This window comes from Meleagris gallopavo, chromosome 3, assembly GCF_000146605.3.
Source record: "Meleagris gallopavo isolate NT-WF06-2002-E0010 breed Aviagen turkey brand Nicholas breeding stock chromosome 3, Turkey_5.1, whole genome shotgun sequence".
NCBI lineage: Eukaryota > Metazoa > Chordata > Aves > Galliformes > Phasianidae > Meleagris > Meleagris gallopavo.
This window is the reverse complement of record NC_015013.2, coordinates 72,556,125-72,580,850: the sequence shown is the minus strand read 5'-3', so window position 1 is coordinate 72,580,850 and position 24,726 is coordinate 72,556,125. Positions and strand designations below refer to the sequence as shown.

Here is a 24,726-nt window from a genome sequence, read left to right as displayed (position 1 = left end):
GCTGCCCAGAGAGGTTGTGGATGCCCCATCCTTAGAGGTGTTAGGGCCAGATTGGATGGGGCCTTGGGCAGCCTGGTCTAGTATTAAATGTGGAGGTTGGTGGCCCTGCATGTGGCAGGAGGGTTGGAGATTCATGATCCTTGAGATCTCTTTCAACCTGGGCCATTCTGTGATTTTGTGATCTTAAACTGGTCTTAAATATAAGGCAGAAGATTGGAATGGATAGCAGGCAGGCACCAGGAGAGAGACTGATTAATCAGCTTGGAGAGCTCTGGCACTAGCATGCTTTGCTCCTTTGTTTTTTCTTTCTTCCACTTGCCCTGCCACTATTAGTAGGGGACCTGTGAAGAGTGACCCACTCCAACTTGTTACTTCACTTAATGAGTAAAGAATGGAAGAGACCAATCTGAGATTAACTTGGCTTCTCAGGACAGTATGGGAGAAGAGCACAAAAGAGTCTTAATGAGTTTAGTCAAATCAGAAAAGGAAGGCAGTGGAAAAATGAAATGTGTGACTTTATTGTAATGAAACACATTGGAGTTGTTGAGCCCAGGATACACCAATAGTCTGTAGTCAGATCCATTGTGAACTAAGGCAAATCAGGCTGTCTTGTATTTGCTGCTTCTCTATGTGTGCTTTTGAGGCTGCCTTAATTCAGAGGATGTGTTTGTATTACCATGGTACTTGTCACTGTGAGTTCAAATGTGTAGTTGCTCAGCGAAGGCCAGCATTGCATGTGGCGGAGAAAATGGATACTTCTTTAAGGGCAGTCTGTGTCATTCTTGCAAAATCTAATAGGAAAAGGAGTAGGTCTTCTCTTCCAGCTTGGAGGGGGAGGTTCCAGTTGTAGAGAAGCACCAACTATAACAAGAAGATACAATTGTAGGTGGGGCAAACAAAACGAAAGTAGTAACTGTTGCTGCCCACAGAGCGGCCTATGGCACAGGTCTCTGTCATAATTTCTTTTTTTTTCTTTTCTTCTTCTTAACCGTGGATAAATAAATTTCACTGTTCCTAGGATTTAGTTATTGTGGAGAGGTTCTGTGCATTTTTCACCATTATCTTTGGCAGACGTATCAAAGCTACCATGCCTACCAGAAGCTATTTGCTATTGCAAAAGTACTGTGTAATTAACAAAAGGATGTTAAGGCAATTTTATCTTAAGATTTACATTGAGTAGTTTATTTTTATTTTAAAAAGCTTACTTTTACCAAAAGGTTAAGTAAAATAGGACATTTGTTTCTATATGTTTAATTTTTAGAAAAGATTTTGGTTTATATTCTTTTATGCCGTTGAGATATGTACAGTTTTATTTCCCTGTTTTCATATGCTTTTATATTTCTCAAAAATAATCTTGATAAAGTGATGATTGGGATGTAACTTTTTTTTTATTAAAGTTATTTATATATTTGATATTAGGTGTGATCTTTGCTATCACTAAACATATACCTCTATATCTTGGCAAGCCAGAAGTGAAAAAAAGTTGGGAAATGCTTCCCTTCGATAGAAGAAGTAGAGTTGTAAGCAATTGAAATGGAGAATACTGACAGTGAAGTGATGAAAAGTATTGTTTGTCAGAAATCCATATTACGTAGTGACCTGTGAATAGTACAGGAGAGACATAGACCTGCTGGAGCATGTTCAGAGGAGGGCCACAAAAATATCCAAGAGATGGAATGTTTCTTCTGTGAGGACAGGCTGAGAGAGGCTGTTCAGCCTAGAGAAATCTCCAAGTTGACCTGATAGCAGCCTTTCTATCCAAAGGGGAGCTACAGGAAAGAAGGGTGAAGACTCTTTTAGCAGGCTCTGTTTCAGGGTGGATGTTAGGAAAAACTTCTCTGAAAGAGCATTCAGGCACTGGTCAGAGGCTGCCCAGAGAGGTGGTGGAGTCACTGTCCCTGGAGGTGTTCAAGAGCCATTTAAATGTTGTACTGAGGGACATGAGTTAGTGGGAAATACTGGTGGTAGGTGAGTGGTTGAACTGAATGGTCTTAGAGCGCTTTTCCAACCTTAATGATTCTATGGTTTTATGTTGTGATAGAGCAAGGGGGAAAATGGCTTTAAGGTTAGATTTAGGTTAGATATAAGGAAAAAGTCTTTTGCATTGAGGGTGGTGAGGCACTGGACTAAGTTGCCCAGAGAGGTAGTAGATGCCCCATCTCTGAAGACTTTGAAGGCAAGGTTGATCCATTGAGTTAAAAGATGATTTCAATAATAATTCAATTGTGACAGTGGTTTTTCGTATCTTGCCACTGGCTTTCAGTGCAGTACTACACTGTAAGATACCCCACATTGGTTGAGAGATTACACCAACATCTTTTTCACTTGCAATTGCTCAAGTTTCTGGTCAGCTAAAAGCACAAAACATGCAGAGCAGGACGAACTATTTACAATTTATATAATTTGAGAAGTTTTCTGTACTGTGTGTCCTGACCTCATGCTATTCATGTGTTCACAGTGCAGTGCATTGATCCTAGAAGACTGGAGCAACACACAGGAGTGACTGAGGCCAGAATTAAGTTCTGAATTAAATTCTGTACAGTGCAGATTTCAGTTTGTAAATTGTCCTAGGCAGAGATTGGTGAACGGACCCAGAGGTTCTTGGAGCAAAGCACAATAAACAGAAGGATAAAATGAAAGCATTAGCACTTTTGTGTTTGTTTAAGGAAAACAAACAAAACCCTGAAATCTTCAATTTGAAATAATGCTTAATTTCCAGAACGTATGTGGAATTGGAGTCACTGTTCAGTCAGAATATAACAGGTACACAGCACACAAATTCTTCAAAATGGTACCTTAAAAGAGGATTGGTCTCAGTGATGTTGCTGTGGAGCTCTAACCATAGAAGTGAAGGCAGTCTCGGGCCTGAGAAATGTGTATTTAGTAACACCTAGCAGCAAGAGCAAGCATTGGTGTTAATGGTAAGCAGACAGTCTATCAATGTTAAAGGTCTCTCATGGGCAGTGATTTGAGTTCATATACTGTTGAAAAAGAATGGTTTGAGTTAACCTGTCTGGGGCTTGAATTTATTGCTCTAAAACCCCAAGAATTTCCTATGTAAAGCTGGAGCAGTCATGCTAATTACTCACTGTTACGTGTGCTGGGAGCTGTCAGGAAGAAAGGTGTGAGTGTTCCAAGTGTAATGCTCTTTTTGTTAGGAAATAGGATTTGACCCTGACCGGCTATATTTGAATATGTATATTTAATTCCCTCTTCGGGTTATGTCTGTATGGTAATGGACACTTGAGTTATAAATGATATACATAGGGGAAAGTGCAATGGAAAGTAGTGGGCGTTTTTGAAGAATTAAGTCAGATGCAAAGATTTCACTGCTACGTATTTAGTTTTCAGGATCAATTTTGGATCATTATTGTTCAGGTGAGGAAGAGTCCCATCTCTGAAAGTACTTCCTATTTTTAGTTTTTACAACATTCTGTGAATCTTTTGTAGCACAGGAAGTTGTCAATCATAACGTAAATAATTTTTGCCCTTCTAAACTTCATTATATGGCTATAAATAAATGACCACGTTAAATACAGTCTTCATGTCTGTATCCTTCCAGCAGATATATAATATCATTACAGATAGTGCGCTCTGAATTGATTTTATGCCTATTACAAGAGCTGCTTGTGTGATGAGAATGCTTTCTGACAAACTGACATGTTTTGATAGGTGCTGAGGTAATTGTACAGATTTTTTTAATTAAGCAAAAATTGCAAGTGGTTTATTCTACAGAAGGTTAATCCCAATATCAAAGTTTAAATGTTAGCTTAGGCATTGCTAAACATGACCAATCTCTTCTCTTGTGCAGTTTTTGAAGTGTGATGTGAATTTAAGTCTGAGGTTGGGCAGCTGTATTATGGGAATGCAAAGTGACTCGTTGCCTGGCAGCTCGCAGGAAACATGCCTAAATATTTATTTCTGTGGCTCTTTAAAGGAATGAGCTAATAAGCAACTCGTCCTTTATGTTTTCTTCTACATTTTAATGCCTCTATTATGTGAGGAATGCTTAATTATTTTAGAGTACTGAAACGAGTAATCACTACTTCTGTATCCGCTTCTGTTTTTTCTTAGACAACTATCAGCTGACAACAATCAGCAGCTTGGACAACTGTCAGTTATCAATTATTCCTGCCTTTAGGCTTATTCATTCACTCAAAAGCTCTTTTGGTTAATCGTATATAGGAAGGTATCTTCTGTCTTTTGAGATATTAAGAAACAGTTGCTATAAATGTTCCCTTATGTTAATAATATTTGTACTGTTTTAAAGGACCTGTTGAGTCATTCAAGTTATTCTGTCTTTTAAATCTGGTACACTAGTCTGTATTTTTGGAGGTTTTTATGTTTATTTTAATGTGCCTTTCGTGTATGTATATATATATCTATCTGTTTATCTATGTAGCTCTGCAGGATGAACAGCAATAAAACTTTCTGATCTCATAGCATTTTTTCTCTTAAGTCAAAGGACATTTGTCATATGTACTAATGGATTTTGACTGCAATCCTTTAAGTGTTGTGGAAGTAAGAAATGTGTATATTGCTATGTTTTGTGAAATATATCTACCTAAAAAGCATAAACATGTTGTTCAAGTCCAGAGCAATTTAGACTCAGAAGGTGTGAGCAGCAAGTCATTGTTTGTAGGTGTAGCGATTAAACATACGTAGAAAAAAATCTTAAATGTTGTGTAATGACTTAGTCTTCATACATAGGACTCTTGGAATTGCTAGAATTTCAGTGTGTGCTGAAAGTCGTCTTGATGTGTTTTGTTAATGCTTTTAAACTTCAGTGTGTGCTCAGTACTGAGCATGTACTCAGGTTGTAGTTGGGCTTTGTAGGTGTTAGGAACTTTTAAAAATCCTTGTTCTTGACCAAAATGTATTATGTGTTTATGTAGCTACTACAGTGCTTTTTTGAAAAGATAGCTGTGACTACAAGCACGTTTTTCAAGGGTGATGATGAAGTGTTAATAGTAAATGAAATTATTTTACGGGATGCTAAATTTTGCCAGCATGTAAATCTTCCTTTAATGTATTGCAGACTAATCGCTGTCTTTGGTGCCATCTAGTGTTTTTTTTAATTTACACAAACCGCAGTTAGAGATTTCAGGGGGAAGTTGCCTTATTTTCTTGTCATTTGTTTTTCTTTGCTAGTCTTCATCCCTTTTTTCCCTATGAATCTTAAAAATACAACTGAAAAATTCCATAAATCTTTATCATCTCACTTCATTTGATTATATCCTAATGTAGGTTCATATATGATACACAAGCTCACCTCAACTGAAAACTTTTCTTGTGTGTTGGTATCTTCTGTGTAACAAGCACTTTGTGAAGTCTTGCATACTGTTACCAGCGAAGACTTCTTGAATTTCTTATTCTAGCAATTGAGTCTCCATGATTACGTCTTCATGCTTTAAGGATTTGCTTTGTTAGTCTTCTAACTTAGTTTGGTAGATGGAGAAGAATTAGTCACGTAGGGTGGCAAAGTGTTGGCAATCTTCTGCATATTCTTAGAGAATCATAGAATTGTTTGAGTTGGACCAAATGCCCTTTAATGGTTCCTTTCAACTCCCCTGCAGTGAACAGTGACACCTACGGCTTGATCAGGTTGCATCCAGCCTCTCCTTGCGTGTCTCCAGGGATAGGGCATCCGTCACCTCTCTGGGCAACCTGTTTCGGTACTTCAGCACCCTTCTAATAAAAAACTTTTTCCTTATATCCAATCTAAACCTCTCCTCTTTCTTTTTTTAGAAACCAAGTTCTAACTTTGGGATATAATGTTCAGAATTTCTGTGGCTGACTGAAATTTCCTTAGCCTGTCAAGAGATGTTAGCCATCTTGTCTACGTGTATCAGAAACCTCTAGCAAATACAAATCTGATAGTAGTTGTGCACAAGAGAATGGCAGACAGTTTGAAGTCATAGTTAGCTGTTCTTATTTCTTGATTCTTGGATCTGTTTTCATAAACAGCAAGAGAACATGTCACTTCAGCTTTAATACTTTATGTTCTTTGGTAATTAAAATGAATATTATATTTGTTTTTATTTAATCAGGGAGTTTACCATTTTAATAACAAATCAGAAATTTGACATCAATATTTATGAACTGTAAAGAATGAATCATAATTTGTTCTAAGGAATCACTTTCATCTATCATGTAAACACACTTACGTAACTTTATGAAAGTATCCTGTTACTTTTTCAGGTCCAGTATGATCTGCTGTAGTATTAGCTAAATTTCCTATTTGTGAGCAATACTGGTAGGATAATTCTGGAAGCAACCTGGCTTAATCTGCAGCATTGATTATTTTAAGATGTACACAGGCTCTGAAAAAGCTTATATTGCTCTCCTTCAGTAGCTCATTTCTAATTTAGAGAAAACAAGATCAGAATTTTTGCATGCATCCCTTTTGGGGACAGTTCTTTTGGTACTGAGATTGGCTTTTGTCATCCTCAGTCTTCTTGGTACTGGATGACAGCTGTTCTTTGTGCTGAGAGATAATAGTAAGACAAAGACTACTGTCACTCTAGGTTGGAAAATGAAATGTTATTCCTTCAAAGAATCCAGATGCTTGATTTGGCTTAGGAACTTTAAAAAAAAAATTAAAAAAATAGTATTTTTGATAAAGGAGAAGACATGAAAATGGTCACTTATGAATCCATTTTATACTTGTTCATATTGGTGGTCATCACTTCTTTTTTTCTTTCTCCCCACTTCTAAAAAAAGTAGAATTTAAGCTTCAGGAAAATGTCTTTCATTTCTGCTTTCAACTTTACTAATATTAATACGTGGATATTAATATTAGTCAAGCAAACACATACATCAGATGTTAACTCTGTTTTAATCTCAGTTGTTTTTCTGTGTATTAGAGATGCTTCCTTTTCAGTGTTTATTAAGATAAAAAAGGCAGTATGTCCTGATTTGGCTTTCCATTGTGTAGCAATACTGAAAGAAGCACTTATTAATAAATGCTTTAGACACTTCTCAAATACAGAAGTGCAAAAAAGGGGGAGAGGGAATATTAGAAGAAAATACTTTGCCTTCCCACAGTACCCTTTTGGGAAGGGAAACGTATAGAAAGGAGTGAGATAAGCATGAATGTTCAGGGGGAAAAAAAAAAAAAGAAGAAAATCAAAGTTGCCACCAGGAGGAGCTCTACTAAACTATTCCTGTTTATTACAGGCACAGTTATCTGGTGCTGTATCTGTAAGCTGTCTTTCCTTAGGAGTTTTGTAAGTTTTTAAGGGTATGGTACTTCACGGAGTCTTTTAGCATGCAGCTTAGAAATGAAATTTAATTTACAAATTATAACCTGGAAAACTATGATTCTTTTGACATTTGACAATTTATTCAAATCTGCTCTGTATCCTGGTTTCAGTGCACTGTGTTGTTGGCTAGATTCTGAATCAAAGTGAGATCTGTTTTTGTGTCTCTGGGCCAAGACATAAGAGAACTATTTGCGGGAGGTGATCTCTTGGTACTCTTACTAAATACGGTTTCCATACCTACTTTGACCACTCATTTGTGAAACAGGCACTCACACAGTGTCTCTGGTTCTTGCAATTACATTTGTTCTGCAGGCAAGTTGTCTGCCGTGTCAGAGAATAACAGGAAAGGAAAAGAGCTAGTTCAGTAAGAAGTAAAAATGGCCAAAACTGGAGAGTTGAGTAACTGGAGTTCTTTCTTTTTGCACTCCTTACAGGTTTCCCCATAGTTGAAATACGAAGTATATTAAAACAACACAGATTTGAGCGAAAGGAAAAAGTAGTTTGTGGGTGAAATCTTGTTTTAATGTTCTGTGTAACAGCAGGCATGTTACTTGTAATTGGTCCATAATGTTATATAATACTTTTATGATATGAGCTGTGTAGCTGGAATATTTTCCTAACCAGAGATATTTTGTATCAGGATGCAGTTGAAGTTCTTTTACAGTAGCAAAAAAATATATGTATATACACATACATGACTGTTTTCAGTTGGACTGGGAAGTTTATAAAATTAGTGGAAGTAGTATTTATATGTAAAATTATAAAATTTGGCATGCATTGTCTTTACAGTGGTGGGTATTATTTCTTGTTTTGAGAGGAACATTAAAAATGTACTCGTGTAGAAAATGCTTGTATGCATTCGTGAAGTGCTGTGCTGTTGTGCATATAGTTGAAATCAAACTTCAAAAATGAGTGGCATTTTCCAACAGTATTTTCAAATATTGATATTACATATAAAGTTAATAATTAATTAACTGGATTGTTGTTATTTCTCTGTTTTACGTTCCTGGCACATTGATTCAAAATCAAAGAATCATAGAATAGGTTGGAAGGGACCTTTAAGATTATCTAGTTCCAACCCCCTGCTACAGGCAGGGACAACTCCCATTAGACCAGGTTGCTCACAGCCCCATCCAGCCTGGCCTTGAATGCTTTCAGGAGGGGCATTCACCACCTTGCTGGGCAACCTGTTCCAGTGTCTCACCACCCTCACAGTCAAGAATTTCTTCCTATATCTAGTCTAAATCTACCCTCTTCCTTTTTAAAACCATTTGTCCTTGTCCTGTCTCTACACAGCCTTATAAAAAGTCCCTCCTCAGCTTTCCTGTAGGCCCCTTTCATGTACTGGGAGGCTGTTATAAGGTCCCTGTGGATCCTTCTTTTCTTCGGGCTGAAGAGCCCCAGCTTTCTCAGCCTGTCTGCGTTGGGGAGGTGCTCCAGCCCTCTGATCATCTTTGAGGCCCTCTGCACCTGCTCTAACAGCTCCATGCCCTTCTCATGTTGGGGGCCCTGGAACTGGATGCAGTACTCCAGGTGGGGTCTCATGAGAGCAGAGTAGAGGGGCAGAATCACCTCTGTTGACCTACTGGTCACGCTTCTCTTGATGCAGCCCAGGATACGGTTGGCCTTCTGGGCTGTAAGCACACACTGACAGCTGTCAGTGTCCCTATTTAAGGAAATGTCAAGTCTTCCATCAACCAGCACTCCCAGATCCATCTCCTTAGGATTGTTCTCAAGCCATTCTCTGCCCAACCTCTATTTGTGCTTTGGATTGTCCCTCTTCTTGATGTTCTGACAAGACAGGGTGTTGTCAAGATACTAGATGCAAAGCATGTTGTCTAGTTAAGGGTGATACCCTTGATGATGATCTATTACAGACCAACCAAACAAAATGTGTTACTGATTTTCGGTCCCGGAGAAGCATACGGAGTCCAGAAGATCAGTGAGATATTCAAAGCTGGGTGCAAAAGTGAGTGTGTGGGACATATTTCCGGTAAATCGATGTTGCTGTACAGCTGGCAGATAGGATGAAGATTTTTCTTCGACTTTTATAGGATGCCATTTTTGTTTCATGTTTTTTAGTATTATTAAACCTGCTAATCTAGCAGTATAGCTAGGCTGTGTGAAGACATAAAAAAAACAGTGAATAAGCGTCTAAATTATTGCTTCTTAACTTGGTTTTCTGAAATGCTCTGCTGCATTTTGACCAGTGTTTCTTGATAGGATGAGGATGAGCTGGACTCGCACACCATGGTGAAGACCAATTCAGAGAGTGCTAGTACCATGCGGGCCACAAGCACGATGAGTGAAGGTGCTCAGACAATGATTGAACACAACAGTACCATGCTAGAGTCAGACCTGGGGACCATGGTAATAAATAGCGACGATGACGAAGAGGAAGATGGGACCATGAAAAGTATGTTTTTTTTTATTTACTTTCCTTTTCTGTTAATGATGCATTATGTTTTCTCATCTTCTGTGAGAACACTCTATCATCAGTGTCCTTTAAGGCTCAAGCTCAGTGGTTAAAAATCAGGGGAGAGGGCTGTTTGTTTCTATGAATGCACTTTGTCCTTTGCTGGAGAAGGGCAACTATAGTGGGAGATTCAAAGCACTACATGTAGCTTTTGTATTTTGCTGAGCCTTTCTGGAGGACTCAGAAATTAACCTACTGTGAATTCTCCCTTCTACTACCTGTCACTTGCTTTTTGCTTCCTGTCCTGCATCCATTTGGAGCAGCTCCAAGGAACTACACTCAAGTGGTGCGATTGTCTGGGAAGGTGCTGATTCAGTGTCGGTGTTCCTGGAAACTCATTGCAACTCTCCATGGATTCAGCAGTCAGTACTGCAGATCTTGCTGCAAAATTATTTTGTAAATTCATGGCATTTGTTAAAATTTAATTTGGTAATGCTTGATTTAAGGGAATGGCCAAAACATATTGAAATAAATTAAAAAGTCAAAATCAACTTCAGTGGTGTGAAATATATAACAAAGAGAGGGAAAAGAGTGTTTTAAAAGATGAAGTTGTCAGTTAGACTGAGATGTGTATAATGTGTTTGTTATACAGTAAACATACATGTTTACTTTTGATCTGTTTGTTACTTGGCTGAAGATTTCCCACTGAATTTAAGTTAATCCATTTATTTGAAAGGGCAGCATCAATAGGTGATACTGTAGTGCTTGATTCTGTGAGACAAAATATAATGCTTAACTCCAGGCAATTGTTTAAATAAATTTGTTGAATGATTTGTATCAAACAAGATTGCATTTCTGTTTGTGTGCAAAAGCCTGCTGTAATTTGGTTGGAAAGATTGTTTGGAAGTGTAAATCAGGTGCATTTACCTTGTGGTTGAATGTACAGCAAACTGGGAGGAGAGGAAGATCTGCTCATTTCTGCTTTTTTTTCCCTGTTTGTTTTTTTTCTGTTGTTGTTGATCTTTTTTTCTTCAGTGTTCTTAGTAATAAGGCTATAAACCTGTTGATTAGTGTTTAAATTAAGCAAGATGATTCACTTCATGTAAACAGTGCATGCTTTAATTTGTTCTCATGCTGATACAGTATTTACCTATTAAACTGTGAGGATAAGGGGGGGGTTAGAATAAGTAATCTTAAACTAACACACTTCAGCAAGCTAAGGAACAGAGTAGTGACAGTAAATACTTGATATTATATTATTATAAGATATTATAAGCAAATAAAATAATTCCTATGATGGGATTATTATGAAGCAGGGGACTTCTGCAGTTTCTGTGCAGCCTTTCAAATCACATAAGTTTTAGTAACTATCCGTGCCATTTTCTATGTGCTGAGGGGGAATATCTGTTAGTATGCCAAATCAATTAAAAAAAATGCCTTTCCATTTGCACTATTATCTCTTATCCTTTTAGTTTCTTACGTTCCTGAAATTTTTAAAAAAACACAACAACAAAAAAACAAATTGAATTGCTTTTGGTAGCAATTCCTATTAAGAAAGGGAACTACCTTTCTTTCTAATCTTTGAGGGTTAATCAGTGTAGTTATTAAGCTTGCTCTTACATCACATGAAACAGAAGAATGTCATCTCTGAGACAGCAGGCGTTCTCCCCTTCCTCCCTTGTAGCTGACTCTCTTGGTACCTGTAACAGTAAGGAAGGAAAGTCGACACTCTGGAAGCAGCATGACGGCAAGTGATGGTTTCCTCATCCATCTGACGGGCAGATTTGGGTTCCTGCACTTGCACACTGAACTGACTGTGTTTTGCATTAGATGTCCAATGCTTAAAACTTTCAAGTATTTCAAGAATAGGGCACCCACATCTCTCAGCTGTAAATAAATATAAATCGTGTCTAATTTAGCTGCTATTCCTCTGCTTCTGTGATTCGTATGTTACGGACTGAAGCAGGAGCAATAGCAGATGTCCTAAAGAAATGTCACTGGGAATGTGACAGTGTGCAAATCATTGCTCTCCCTGAGAGAGGACACAGATCTGTGCTCCTTTGTGCTTGACAGTGATACAAGATTTCTGTGTTTGGTTGCTTTTTCCAGCGTGCCTTTATAGGCAAAGTGGGCACAGTGGGCATTTCCTAGTTGTCTGCATAACTCAGTAGGAATACAGCAGAACAGGTAGCTTGAAAGTGCTCTTCAGTACTTTTGAATAACAAAACACTTGCAAGCAATGTGGATAAATAAACTTAGTTAACTAGGGAGAGGGACTTGATTTCCTTCCTAGAGACGCAAAATAGTTATGACAAATGTTTTTGTAATGCTCTTGTGTTTCGTTTCGCGTTTGTTTCCCTCTGTCTTTTGTTTCTCTGCTCAAGAACAAAATAAGAAACAATAATAATTTTTTTTATAAGTGCCCATGCTTAGAGGCTTCTGGGAGCCATGACAGAAAATAATTAAAAACATGCATATATTTTTTTCACAAATAGTGGGTTGTGCCCAAATAAAACAGGGATTTGGAACAAAGAGGTCTGTTATCCTACCCTAACATACCACATACAGCCAAGCAATAAATAACATTTATGCTTTCCTACTTCGTGTGCCTGTATGCGCTGTGAGCAGAGATGATGCAGTATGTACCTAACAGAAGGGAACACAATGCGGAGTACTGATATGCGGGAGGACGGAGTTAAATTTGGGCGGTTTAACATGGAGCCAAAGAAAGATTGGGATTGATGGCAGGAATCACTACCAGTTACATATCCAGTGTAAGAATTTGAAAGTAAATTCATGAAAGTTGATTTTATTAATTAATTTATTAGTGATTAAAATCCGTCCTGTTTAAGAGCGTGCCATAGAAGTCAGTCTTTGTAACAGGAGATGACCACTTGGTTTACTGAAGTACATACTTATTAGTATGGTCCCACAGTTGTTTTTCAACTTAAAAAGCTGTTTGTAAATTTTGTTTTGTTTTGTTTCTAATAACAATCTATGACCCAGGACTTCGTAACAGCCTCACCATGAGCTAGACTCATGTACAACTCCTGTGTAGATGTGAACAAGTTTCCACGTAGCAATTTCTTGGACAGATACATTTATTAGATAATGCAGAAGAGTGTGTAGTCAGTGTTAAGAGATGAATTCATAGGATAAACTAGAGTCTCAGAGGTAGTTCTTTTCAATCAAGACTTCATTAGAAGATGTTTCTGAATTGGGAAAGTTTTCTGTTATACACGTATTTCTCGTAGTTAATTTACAAGAATGAATGACTATTGCATTTATGGTGGGGGCTTGTGACATCTGTCTCATTCTCTACTGTGGAGTTTTAACACTTTTGGAAAATCCAGTCAAGAGATGTCAGTATAATACCCCTCTGCATTCCTATAGTAATAGAAAAGAATAGCTGTGCTAATAGAAGTTAGTAAGGCGTGACTTTTTTCCTGTAGCACTGTTAGTTATTCCATATTGGTTTCTCAAATGTTCTCATAAATGGCTTTTAAAATTACTCAACAACCTAATTCAGACAATACTTCTCTAATTATCTCTTTAGTGCTTCACTTACTATCTCTTGAGAATTATCTCTTCTTTAAAAGAGACTCTTTGGATCTTTAAATATCTCTCTTGCATTTTAAAACAATTCTTAAAAATTGTCTTCCTCTTTTTGGCAATTAGGAAGTCTTAGTTTGAATGGAGTAATTATGAATTTATAAGAATCCAGCAAAGAAGCTTAATTATGGGTTGATTTCAACATTACTTTAGCCTGGGCATTAGTATTTCATTGATGTAGCTTTGTTCAAGTGAGAGAGAAAAAGACAATAAATGTGCTTGCTGGAGACCTCCTTTATAATTGATAATTAAGTTGCTCATTTATTCCATTAATAGGAGTAGGTTTTACAGGTGGGATCTTTTTCAAAGAAAAAACCATGTTGGCAATTCAAGATCTGTTGGATCTGTCAAGATTATGTTGGATCAAGAGCTGTTGCAAAATGTTGGCTTAACATGGATTTTCTTTGTTTTGCAGAAAGCAGAAATAAAGCTGAAGCAGAGTAGTGAGTTTATAACAGGACTGTCATTTAATTTTTTTCCCCTTTCTCCAGAAGGTGGAAAAAATAGATCTAATGTTATTAAAGTAATTTTACAAGTCCCATTCTCAGGTAGGAAAGAAATATTTTGTGCAGAAAACCTTTTCCATATAAAGCTTTTAAACTTGAGTTCTTAGACTTCAAAAAATCTGAAGGCTTTATTTGGTTGAAAAATACTTGAGTTTTCCACTTAAATACCAGTTGCAATTATTGATTACTAAGTATAGTGTAAAGCAAATAAAAATCTTCCCTTAGATGATAGAATTCTGAACAGTTTAAGAAATGACGGTTTTATACTTTCATTTTTTCCTCTTAGCTGTCTACCCTATATATTGAATGAGACTTGGCTTGGGTATGCAAGTCACTGGTATGAAAACTGTAAAATCAGTAATGAGTATTTTGTTAGGCATGTATTTGCAGTCAGACATTTTCTAGATGTATTTCTTAGTTCTCTGGTAGACTCCCAACTGCTCTGGTCTAAGCAAATGATGGTCAAGTAGATGGAGATTGCCAGGACAGGGAAGGCTAAGAAACCTGTGGCTTTAGGCAAAAGCAGAAAGCTTTCCTCTGCAGATTTGCAAACAAAAGAAACAGGAAATTGTGGGAGACACTTCCCTAGGAGATATAGGCCCTTGTCTGCTGGGAAGGAACTTCTTCTGTTCCTGCAGATTGTGATAGAAGCCACCTGGACAGGTGTAGGAGGTGGAAAAGGTCTTGAAACTACTTGAGGAAGTCTCTGGAGTATAGACTTTGTTGGTTGTGTTTTTGTTGTTCTATGTTTTGTTTTTTTTAATGTAGGAGTACTGGAGTCCAATAGACTCTGATCAGCTTCTTGCGTAATGTTTAATAGCAATTTTACTTATTTGAAGATATTTGATGTTATGTGGGACTTTTGATTTAGAATTGATACAAGATATGCTGAAATCGTAGTTAGTTACACTCATCCAAATGTTGGAATAGCAGTGTGTAGTTCATTCAGAGTAAGAAGATGATCCCCATTAATGTGTCTCTGTTTTACACTCACTCTCTTGACACTAGATGTCCCCAGTTGCTGGGAAGGATTACATGGGTTACAGGCAGCTCAAGCTAGAGATGCTCTCTTTGAAGTTAGTTTGTTAGTTGTTCAGTTTTAAAGTCTGTGGTGGCCTGAGATACATACGTAGCCAGAGCAGTATGGAAGGCGTATATAACCTGGGGAGATATACGGTGTTCAGTAAACTCAGGGATAAATATTTACATCACCAGCTGGTATAGCTGTTCACCCAAAACAAAAATTAGGCTTCTCTTTGTGTTGAGATGAAGTTAGTTTTTTCCAGCTGCGATTGTACCCTATGTTACTCCCTGCAGCTTCAGAGCGTGACGAAACCCTCCATTATTCCCTTAACACCGTGGGCACACTGCCCTTGCCCATCATCTGAATTTTCTCTCACTGTAGGGGATTAGTGGTCATTCACAGGAGTTTACACTTTCCTAACATCAGCTGGAAGGTGCAACTCAGTGAAATGCAAGAAATTCAGGAGTCTCCTGAAGGACATCAGAAATCATTTTGTGATATTCATACTGGATTAACTAAGAGGGGTAATGCACAGCTGATTTACTATTCACAAGCAAGGTACAACTGGTTGGGATTGATAGTCAGTGGCAACTTGGCTGTAGTGACCATAAAATGGAGAAGTTGAAGAACTTGAGTGAGAAAAACAGTTAGATATAGATCCTGAATTTCAGGGGAACAGATCTTGACTTACTGTATTATTCATTGACAGTAATAATAGTTTACTGAAGGGATTCTAAAGGAATTTAAAATCAATTTAATGTTAATATCTCACTGTTGGAAATATATCAGTATAAAGATGTTTTTCTTTATAGATGACATCAATTGAATTTGATCAAAGCTTGTATTAGAGTCGAACATGTATTTTTTCTTTCTTTGAAATGCCTATTTAGAATTAGTTTTCCTTGTCAGAATTCTTTCAGTTTCAGCCTGTTTCTAAGACCAACAGATTGGGCCAACAATGTGGTACTTCAGTGTTTCTAACAGAGACACTGTTAATCTTATTTACAAGTTTTAAGGATGAAACTCACAGAAAGCAATCTCTGCAGAAGAAAGAACTGAAATGTGAAAGGTCCTCAGTGTGGTGTCCTACCTTTTTGATACAAATACTTTCATGCATTTGTAGCAGTACTTGGCAAGTAATAAATAAATAGAAATTCTAATAATAAATATTTTGTTAAGATTGTGCATTGTATTCTGTTTTTATCCTCTTTCCCTCCCTACATACTACTACTTTCTCTTGAATCTGTTTTCTGAATGTATGCTTTGCTGAAATATAGATTCTTCCATTTTTGCCCATTAGTACTTACTTCTGTATTGTTTGGCATTCCTGCTGTTTCTTCCTTATGCTGTCCACTGCTCTTTAGTCCAGTGATCCATAAACCTCATTCAGATAATCTGGGTTGAGAGGGGCAAGCCTGGCAGCTTCTGGAGAGGGATAACTGCTTTGCAGTCTGCTAAATTCAAGTGGAGTTTAGTTCTTGGAATATTTTTGTATAGGAAACAATTGCCATAAAGTGAAATAAAATAGAAAATAGTAGAGAAAACTGAGGTGTAGGATCAAAGAAGAATACGGTTGCAACTGAAAGAAAATGTGGTTAAAATGGGGGGGGAGTTGTATGGAAATGTAGCAGATGGAATGGAGGAATCATTATGGGGTGGAAGAGTAGCAACTGGGCTCTGTGCAGTAAAGTCTAGGATAAAAGGCAAGGCAGAAAAAACACATTCAGAAACCCAGGAGAAATTGTACTGGCAGAAACGAAAGGATAAATCAACATGCCATGAAAAAGAGCAGTGCCGAAATGGATTAATGAAAAAGGATTGCTATTCATCATGCAGCAAAATTAGATTGAATATTAAAATCTCCGTACAGAGGGAATGGGTTGGAATGGGCAGGAAAAGATGATAAGAGGTGAAAATGGAGGAATAAACATCTGATGAATTAACGAAAACAAAAATAAGGCCAAGTGTGAAGATAAGCAAGTCCTGGTGCTTGTGCTAAAAACTAGCTCAAAAATAGTCTTCCAGTGTTATTCCTTTTCTCTTTTTAAAACAAGTAGTTCATGTTAAAATTCCTAATTCTTTTATTATTCTTATAATTAAAGGGCATAGTCCTCCCTGCATTTTTTCAATTTGGTTATTTGTATTTTCCTTCCTGTTTCGTACCTTACTTGTAAATATATATTTAATTTCACTCTATGTAGAAAATATTATACTGTAAGCAAGTATGCATTTCATGAATCATAATGCTATGCAGAATATAGTCCCTGAGGAGACAGCTATGTAGAACTACTAAAATATTTCTTATGTTTTATTTATTGTTCTGTTTATTAATGAACTTATTTTGAAATCCCACAAATGAAAACAAATCCAAATCATTTAGAGTTGTAGATATATATTTTTAAAAATTTATTTTCATGAAAAGGATAACAGACAGGGGGCTCACACTGGTCTTGATCTGCTTCATAAAGCTCTTGCAGCTGTGTAGCTGATGACAAAAATCCTGCAGTGTTTCCACGCCATAAAGATGGGTGCTTTACGGCCGTCTGGAAAGTGTGATCCCATAATATGCTAAGAATCACAAACTGGCAGTAAGTTTGATTAAGCAGCATTTAGACACCATTTGTGTGGCTGTTTTTTGCAAGTTCTTCTAAATCGAAGTCCCGCCTTTTGTGAAACTGCAGTATTCTGCACAGTATTCTGTTACTTTACTACAAGTGCATGTGGACTAGGCCTTAAAGTTAAGGACATTCAGCACCCAGAGGGATGCTTAGCACCTTGTGTTATTCAGTTTCTATAACAACAAATAGATATCACATGAAGTAATTTCTAATATTATCAGCGTGTGCAGCTCTGAAATGTCTTGAACATTTCTCCACATTGCATCTTGCTACAAATATATCACTCTTCTTCTATGAGCTTTTATGCCAGAGATCCTCAGGGGACAAATGGAGGCTTGCACCACATACAGATGACTGTGTTAGTTTCTGTAAACTCCAAGAAACTTAGTAAATTGAGTTAATTTTATAGTACAGTAAATCTTACATCTTTAAATTGTTTCATCTTATTTTCTTATTTTCTTTCAACCAAGGAAATGCTACTTCACCTCAAGTTCAAAGACCTTCTTTCATGGACTACTTTGATAAACAAGATTCTAAGAATAAAAGCCCTGAAAACTGTAATCAGAATATGCATGAACCTTACCACATATCTAAAAATGTTTTCCCCGATAACTGGAAAGTCCCTCAAGATGGAGATTTTGATTTTGTAAGTACATTTTTATTGTTTGCTTTGGTACGTGCTGTTTATTTTATATGTGCCAAAATAGTTAATCCTGTTTTATAACTATGTTAATACAAGGAAATTAAGTAATCTTTCAAGAATACTATCCAATTATCTTCATATCTTATATTGGCTGTGCCTTTCTAATACATGGTGCTATATGACACTATAAATAAACTTTATAAGTACAGGTTTTTAGTAAAAAGCACTTTTGATTCTACAACTTGTGTTATAAAAGCTTTCAAATTTGACCCAGTTCTATTAAAAAACATTGCTAGAGGTGTGAAATATTGTCATGTTTTGTGAATATGTCAGTGAGACAATAAGCAGTTGGACGTAGATGGAGACATCAAAATCCATCTGCTCTGAGGTGGTCAAGATTAATTACTATTTTGCACAAGCCAAGTTGTTGATGCTATTCCAATAACGTGTACCTCTCTTTATGGAATTTTTGTATTTAACACCAGTCTATCTATTCAAGGGCATTTTTCCTTCCCTCCGAAATATGTTTTTTTATTTTTTTTTCCCTATGTTACAAATTATAACACAAGCAAAAAAGAAAAAGAAAAAAAAAAGCTATCTATAAGTACACCTTAATTTTAGGATACTCTCAAAATAGTGTAAATATCTCCTGCTTAGAAAGTTGGAGATAATTACACCTGTTTTTTGACTTTTCTTACATTTTTTTCTTATATTTTTTAGCATTGTTAATGAAAGAATTTAGTTTATCTGCTGTAATTTATACATGTTCTTCACTGCAGTGCAGTAGCTAACTGTGATCACATGGCACCTTTTTGAAAGTACACTTGGGGTTTGGAGAAAAACGTTGTGTTTAATTTTAGGTGACAGCTGTAGGTGTGGGATTTTTTTTCCAGTTTTCACTTACTGCATCTCTACATAAAGCTGACTCTTAAATTTTAAGCTACTGGAGTAAAGCCAGTTAAACAGCACAGTACAAGCTGTTGCTGCCAGAGAGTTTTGATTGAGTTAGATTTTAGTTTGGGTGGGCTTTTTAGACTTTTCTTTTCTTTAAACCCTAAAATGTAATATTCATCTTCTTGATAATTGAACAAAACAATTACTTTCTTTAGTCATTGGAAAGTGACTGTTCTCTAAGTGGCAATAAAATTGCCCTTAGAACAATTGAAAATTTATTCTGTCTTTTCCATCACGTACTGAGAAATGCAAATATAAATGATTTTTTTTGTAAATGCTAAAGATCCTGATTTTGTAAGTGCTTATTCATGAATAATTGCACATGAGTAATCCTCGTAATAGCTCGTTGGTATTGCTTATACGCACAAGTTTTCTTGTAATAAGTTTGTCCTAGAACCATGCCCCGAGGAGGTCTTATTTTCAGAGGTATGTGTGTTGTGTGTGATAGGCAGACATTGCTGGTAGTTTTAGTATGACTGGCACATGAAGGACCTCAGAAGATGCACAGTATGCGATTTGTCCTTGTCTCTCTGAAGAGGCAGGCAGCGCTGAAAGGCTTGTCACTACAAAATTATTCTGATATTGGAACAAATAGTGTAATGACTGTTTGCACGGGCAATGTATGTACTCAGTCTTGGAGGGATTTTGTTTTAAACATAACAAAAGCCAAATACTTCCATAGGTAAGTCAGCCTAAGAAAGAGTTCAGGAAGACTCATCAATAATGGATGTCCTGCTTCAGAGCAGACCACTAACCAATGTTTCTCTGAAGCATGTGTTGCCAGGTGATGTCACGCAGCACACTGGTTTTAACAGCCTGCTGGTTTGAACCATAGGCAAATATTATTTATTCATACATTCTAGAAGGACTTCCGTTGATCTTTTAGACAGTGAGTGGCATTATTGATAAGCGACCTACGAGAGACTTTCTGAAAGGCTAAATCAGTGGGCAGCATGCATAATATATTGTCCACTTTTTGTAAGATGAACATGAATGTTTGCTGTTGCTGGCATAAAGTCTCTAAATGATTCATGAAAAGGATAAATAATGGAAACTTTTCCTAGTAAATAGTTCTATTTTGGTTGGAATTATCCTTAATGGGATCTAGAAAGGGATTCTGACATTAGATGCTTGCAGTCATCATTTTATTTAAAGAAGGGATTAATACACTAGGATGAAGTTCTAAATGAAAAAATCTAGCTTAATGCTAATACACTTTCCTGCAATTCTGTCTTCCTATGAGGAAGGGGAGGTGAGCTCTGTAAGCTGGAGATCATCAAACTTGTTTGCTGAATGACACCATTACTCTAAGAAAGCTTTCTTAACCACGTGGTCATGCAAGCCACGCATAGCATGCCACTGCTAGCTTTACCTGTGAGCCCTGGCAGACTGACAATGCCATGCTGAGAACAGCTATTTGAGTATATCACTTGGAAAGACTTCAAATTAATTAGTTTGTAGTTCTCCTATGGCATAAAATGGAGAGGGAAAAAGACCATTGAGAAGCTGGTGGGAGACTTGAGGGAACAGGAAGAAGGAATAATCCTTGTAGTTCCCTGCAAGTAATTGATTTACTCATTTGTGTGTATAAGGTGAGACCTGAGGAGATAATATTTCAGGCCAAAGGATGTTTTTGTGTTAGTTGTCAGTTCTATTTTATCCTGTTACTGATGTACTTTACTGTTTGATAAAATAATAAATGGTTATTTAATTTTGTTTAAATAGACATGTAATGCAGATATAATGGTTTTACGTGCTTGCTAACATTTTTAGATTATGTAAATAAATTATGCAGGAAATTATAAGTTGGATAAATGAAAGTGTAAAATAATGCAAAATTAATTTAGCACTAAGGCTGGTTTGAAAGTTTTTGTGTGGGCATAGTTTTCTGTCCTGATGTAAATGTTTTAAAATCTACTTGCCAATGAAAATAGAAGATTTGTCCAAGAAAATAAGATGCTCTGGTCACCAATCTGAGTTTTAAAATAAGAAATGTCAGCAACGTTTTTTCACTCTGAAAGTATGTGTTTGGGATTTGTTTTTTACTATTGAAGTCCATCTGTTTCGAAAGTCAAAAACTGCTCATATTTCTTTTTCACAAATGCCATATGGGAGATCCATCTCTCTCCTGTTTACTGTTGGTCCTGCTGGCCTTCAGTCTTATCAGTCTGTGCTGGTTATGGATGTCATGTTCCATGAATTGATGAGGAACAAGTTTTCACTGCTGATCTTCAAGTTTAGCATTGTATTGAATCGGATATATTATAAATAACTTCTCATGAGACTTAATTTTGATACTGAATAGTGACCTACATATATATATATGTGGGTGGAATATATATATATGTGTGTGTGTGTATATATATATATATATATTCTTCAATGCTATATTTTCTGTGCCTAGGAATTTTTATAGTTTTGTTTTTTTAATTTTAGCTTTCATTTATTCTGTTACTTATTTATGTTATATCATGGTAAATTCTGGAAAACTCAAAATATGGATCTTCTATATCAGCGACTCTCAGGTAAATGTATTTCTGGTTAAATGTTTGTGAACATTCTGTTCAATTTGGCATTTCAAAAAAGGAATGCTCAAGCTCTGGATATAAGTGTTACAAAAAGAAACCAATGTTTGTTCAAACGTCAGCTTTTACTAAATTTCAGCCTATACTTTGCACTCTCAAAGATCATTTGGGTTTTCTTTTTCAGTGATTACTTCTGAATACAGGCAATCATTTTATGTTTCCCTTTTTTTAAGGCATTCAGCAAATGATGAAATTAAATCAGTATTTCCAACTCTTAATTTACTCAGTTTTATTTGGGCTTAAGTGATGTTTTATTCCCAGCGAACCCTGATGTCAACAAGAAACTGCTCATTGTGAAGTGGAATCGTGTCATTGAATAAGTAGTAATGTTATTTATGGCAATGTGAATGATACATAATATAAGCAGCTTTTTGTAATGAAGCTTAACTGCTGAATGGGCCAACTTTTGGGCTTTCTGCCTCGCAGCTCACAAGGCAGCTGTTTGGAATGGAGTACCAGATTAGGCTGAATGATGTGGTGCTTGTTTTGGCCACTTGAATGCCCAGTCCTTTTAAGAACAGTTATTTTTTTAATAGATGGTAGGCATTGGCCTGTTTCTGTTATGATAGGTTTTTTCTTTATATGAGGTGGTTTTCCATCAGCTGTGTTCATGCTGGAGAGAAGCATGTGTTAAATGAGGAGAATAACTAAAGGTGTCATTGAAGCAGATTGCTCAGATTTATCCTTTTGCTTTTTACAGTGTTTGCTGTGTGTTTTATATAAAGCTTTTGTCAGAGTATTTATTTTTTTTAATGAGCATTATATAAGAATTTTCACAACAAATACGGTGAACTTTTAATAAGGAAAACTTGTTTGAAACTTAATATGGGGAAAAACAGCTAAATACTAACTTTCAAGAGTAGTGTGCTATGTTTACATATTGTGAATTAACCTATTTCTTACATTTGTACCATAGTATGATATCATGACATTTTAGGTCTCATTAAGATACACAATTGCTTTGCAAAACCTCCTGCTCCTTTGTAAGGTGTGTTGTATTAGCATGGGACGCAGTGTTAACAAAGCATTTACATGAACTACAATGAAGTAATATCTAACTGGTAATAACTTGTGAGTTGATGCTGCTCAGGTGCTCAAGTTCACTTGCACCGATCTGAAAAATCTATTATTTCATTTTAAATTAAAAATAATAATAATACTTTTTTTTAAATATTGATGATAAAATGTTAAAAGGCAAATCTATTTATTGTAGCAATGATAGGGTAATGATTTCTGTCTTTAGTAGAATTATTTCCAAACAAGAATGATATCCAGATTGTTAAATATTAAACAGTGAACATGTAGATCATGTTTTGCAGTAACTACAGTATCATGTTTAAGTAGATGCATTTTGGGTGACTTAAAGATTCTGGAATAGCAACAAAAATTTTAAAAGCCATCTGTTACCCTAGGCAGAATATTTCCTTGGGTTTCAAGCAGATCAAATACATTAGAATATAATCATGGTGAAATAATAATATTGCTCATATGGAGTATAATGTGACAATTGATTCACAAAAATGAAATACCATAATATGACTGAAGATCATTAAGAATTTAATAAAAATTTCATTTATAAAGCTAGTTTGAGTTCACTTCATTTGAAATACCTCTTTGGCCAAAATCTTGGCTGCTTTAGTCTGATTTTATTTAAGCAGAAGATGAATTAATTTGATATAGTCTTCTTTCTAGTTTATGGATTGAATGTATTTCCTCTAATTTCAATCCTTTCAAATCTCCCTCTGAGTTAAAAGAAAATTTTAAATGATGTTTTAATGTATATTCATTTTGCTTTGTTTTTAATTAGTTGCATGAATATCATGTAGCATTTTCAGATGCTGACAGGAAGAATATCACAGAACAGAGAGAGATGCATGCATTTTCTTAACTGAGGGAATAGGAAACTTAGGTGTCTGGGTTTACAGGTACTGTTTGTAGATGAGGTAAACAGAAAATTATTTGCCAGGTCACATAGTTAATAAAAGTATTATTAATGTTGACAGTTAATCTCTGTGCGGAATTTCATTCATTTTAGTTCAGAGGCAGCTAACAGACAAGAGACTGTATACTGAATGTAATAGATGTAGTGTCCTTTATCTTTGTTGTTTCATGAGGAGAGTGTGAATCTCAGCAGAGATTTTCTCAGCCTCTTATAACAGAAAGCCAGTACGGAAGCTTCTTGTGTGTGGGTTGTCATTTAGAAAAATAAAAGATGTGGGGAATAATTCACTCAGAGCACTGTCAATATTAGGAATCCAGTGTGGATAGTTTGTATGCTATCTGTGGTTGTATCGTACAGCTCTGCAGGCATTCAGTATGGGAGGTTATGCTGCTCTGATGTGTAGACTAAAAATATATTATTGTTTTATTTTTTCCCTTAGGCAAAGAGGACAGACCAACCTATTAAACTTCTGTGTTGTTTTTTTTTTAATCTCTTCAAGTCAAATACTGGCTGATTTAGTTAAATCTTGTTTGAGTAGTCTAACCACAAAAGGAGAATTATTTCAACAACAGAATAAGGGAATTTACTGTGTGAACAAAGTGTTTCTCCAACTGGTATTGAATTTAGGAGCCTTTCTCCTTGAGTATATCCCTTCCCCCATCATTGTAGAATAATTGAGAACCAAGCCTAAGAATTTGGTGCTATACATAAATAAATTAGTTAGTAAACAAAATCCATTCTTTCTGTTTGTCTTAAATTGTAGGATTATTTATAAGTTGTTATTCTGATCACTAAATAATTAATGTCAAAGGGCTGGCACCATACTTGGGCAGTTTTGGAAGATGAATCTTACTATATGACAAAGCTAATACGAGAGGTACAAGGACAAAACTGTGTTCTAAGAAAGCTCTGAAGTCAGAATAACATAGTTTATAGTTCTTCCAAAAGAACTGCTTAACACTGAGAATCCTGACAGTTTTCAGTGTGCAACAGTGAGAACTAAAACAAGCTAACTTAAACCATTTTAAAGAATTTAACTTATTTTATTTACATCGCAACAAGCTTAGGCATTGGAAAAGGTTAGGGTTTTAGTAGCTGTGAAACAGGAACTTTGCATACTGTGCAGCCTTGACTGCATGCTATTGTATCAATCTCCTGTAG

At 36.2% G+C, this 24,726-nt stretch overlaps 1 protein-coding gene across 1 annotated transcript in view; it reads left to right on the top strand.

The window, feature by feature from the left end:
* The window catches only part of STK3 (serine/threonine kinase 3), a 147,840-nt gene that overhangs the window by 81,884 nt on the left and 41,230 nt on the right, over positions 1–24,726 (top strand). The window contains exons 9-10 of the mRNA XM_019614164.2: positions 9,489–9,681; positions 17,912–18,087. Of these exons, the coding sequence (XP_019469709.1) occupies positions 9,489–9,681; positions 17,912–18,087 (369 nt within the window). The remainder of the gene's footprint in view (positions 1–9,488; positions 9,682–17,911; positions 18,088–24,726) is intronic.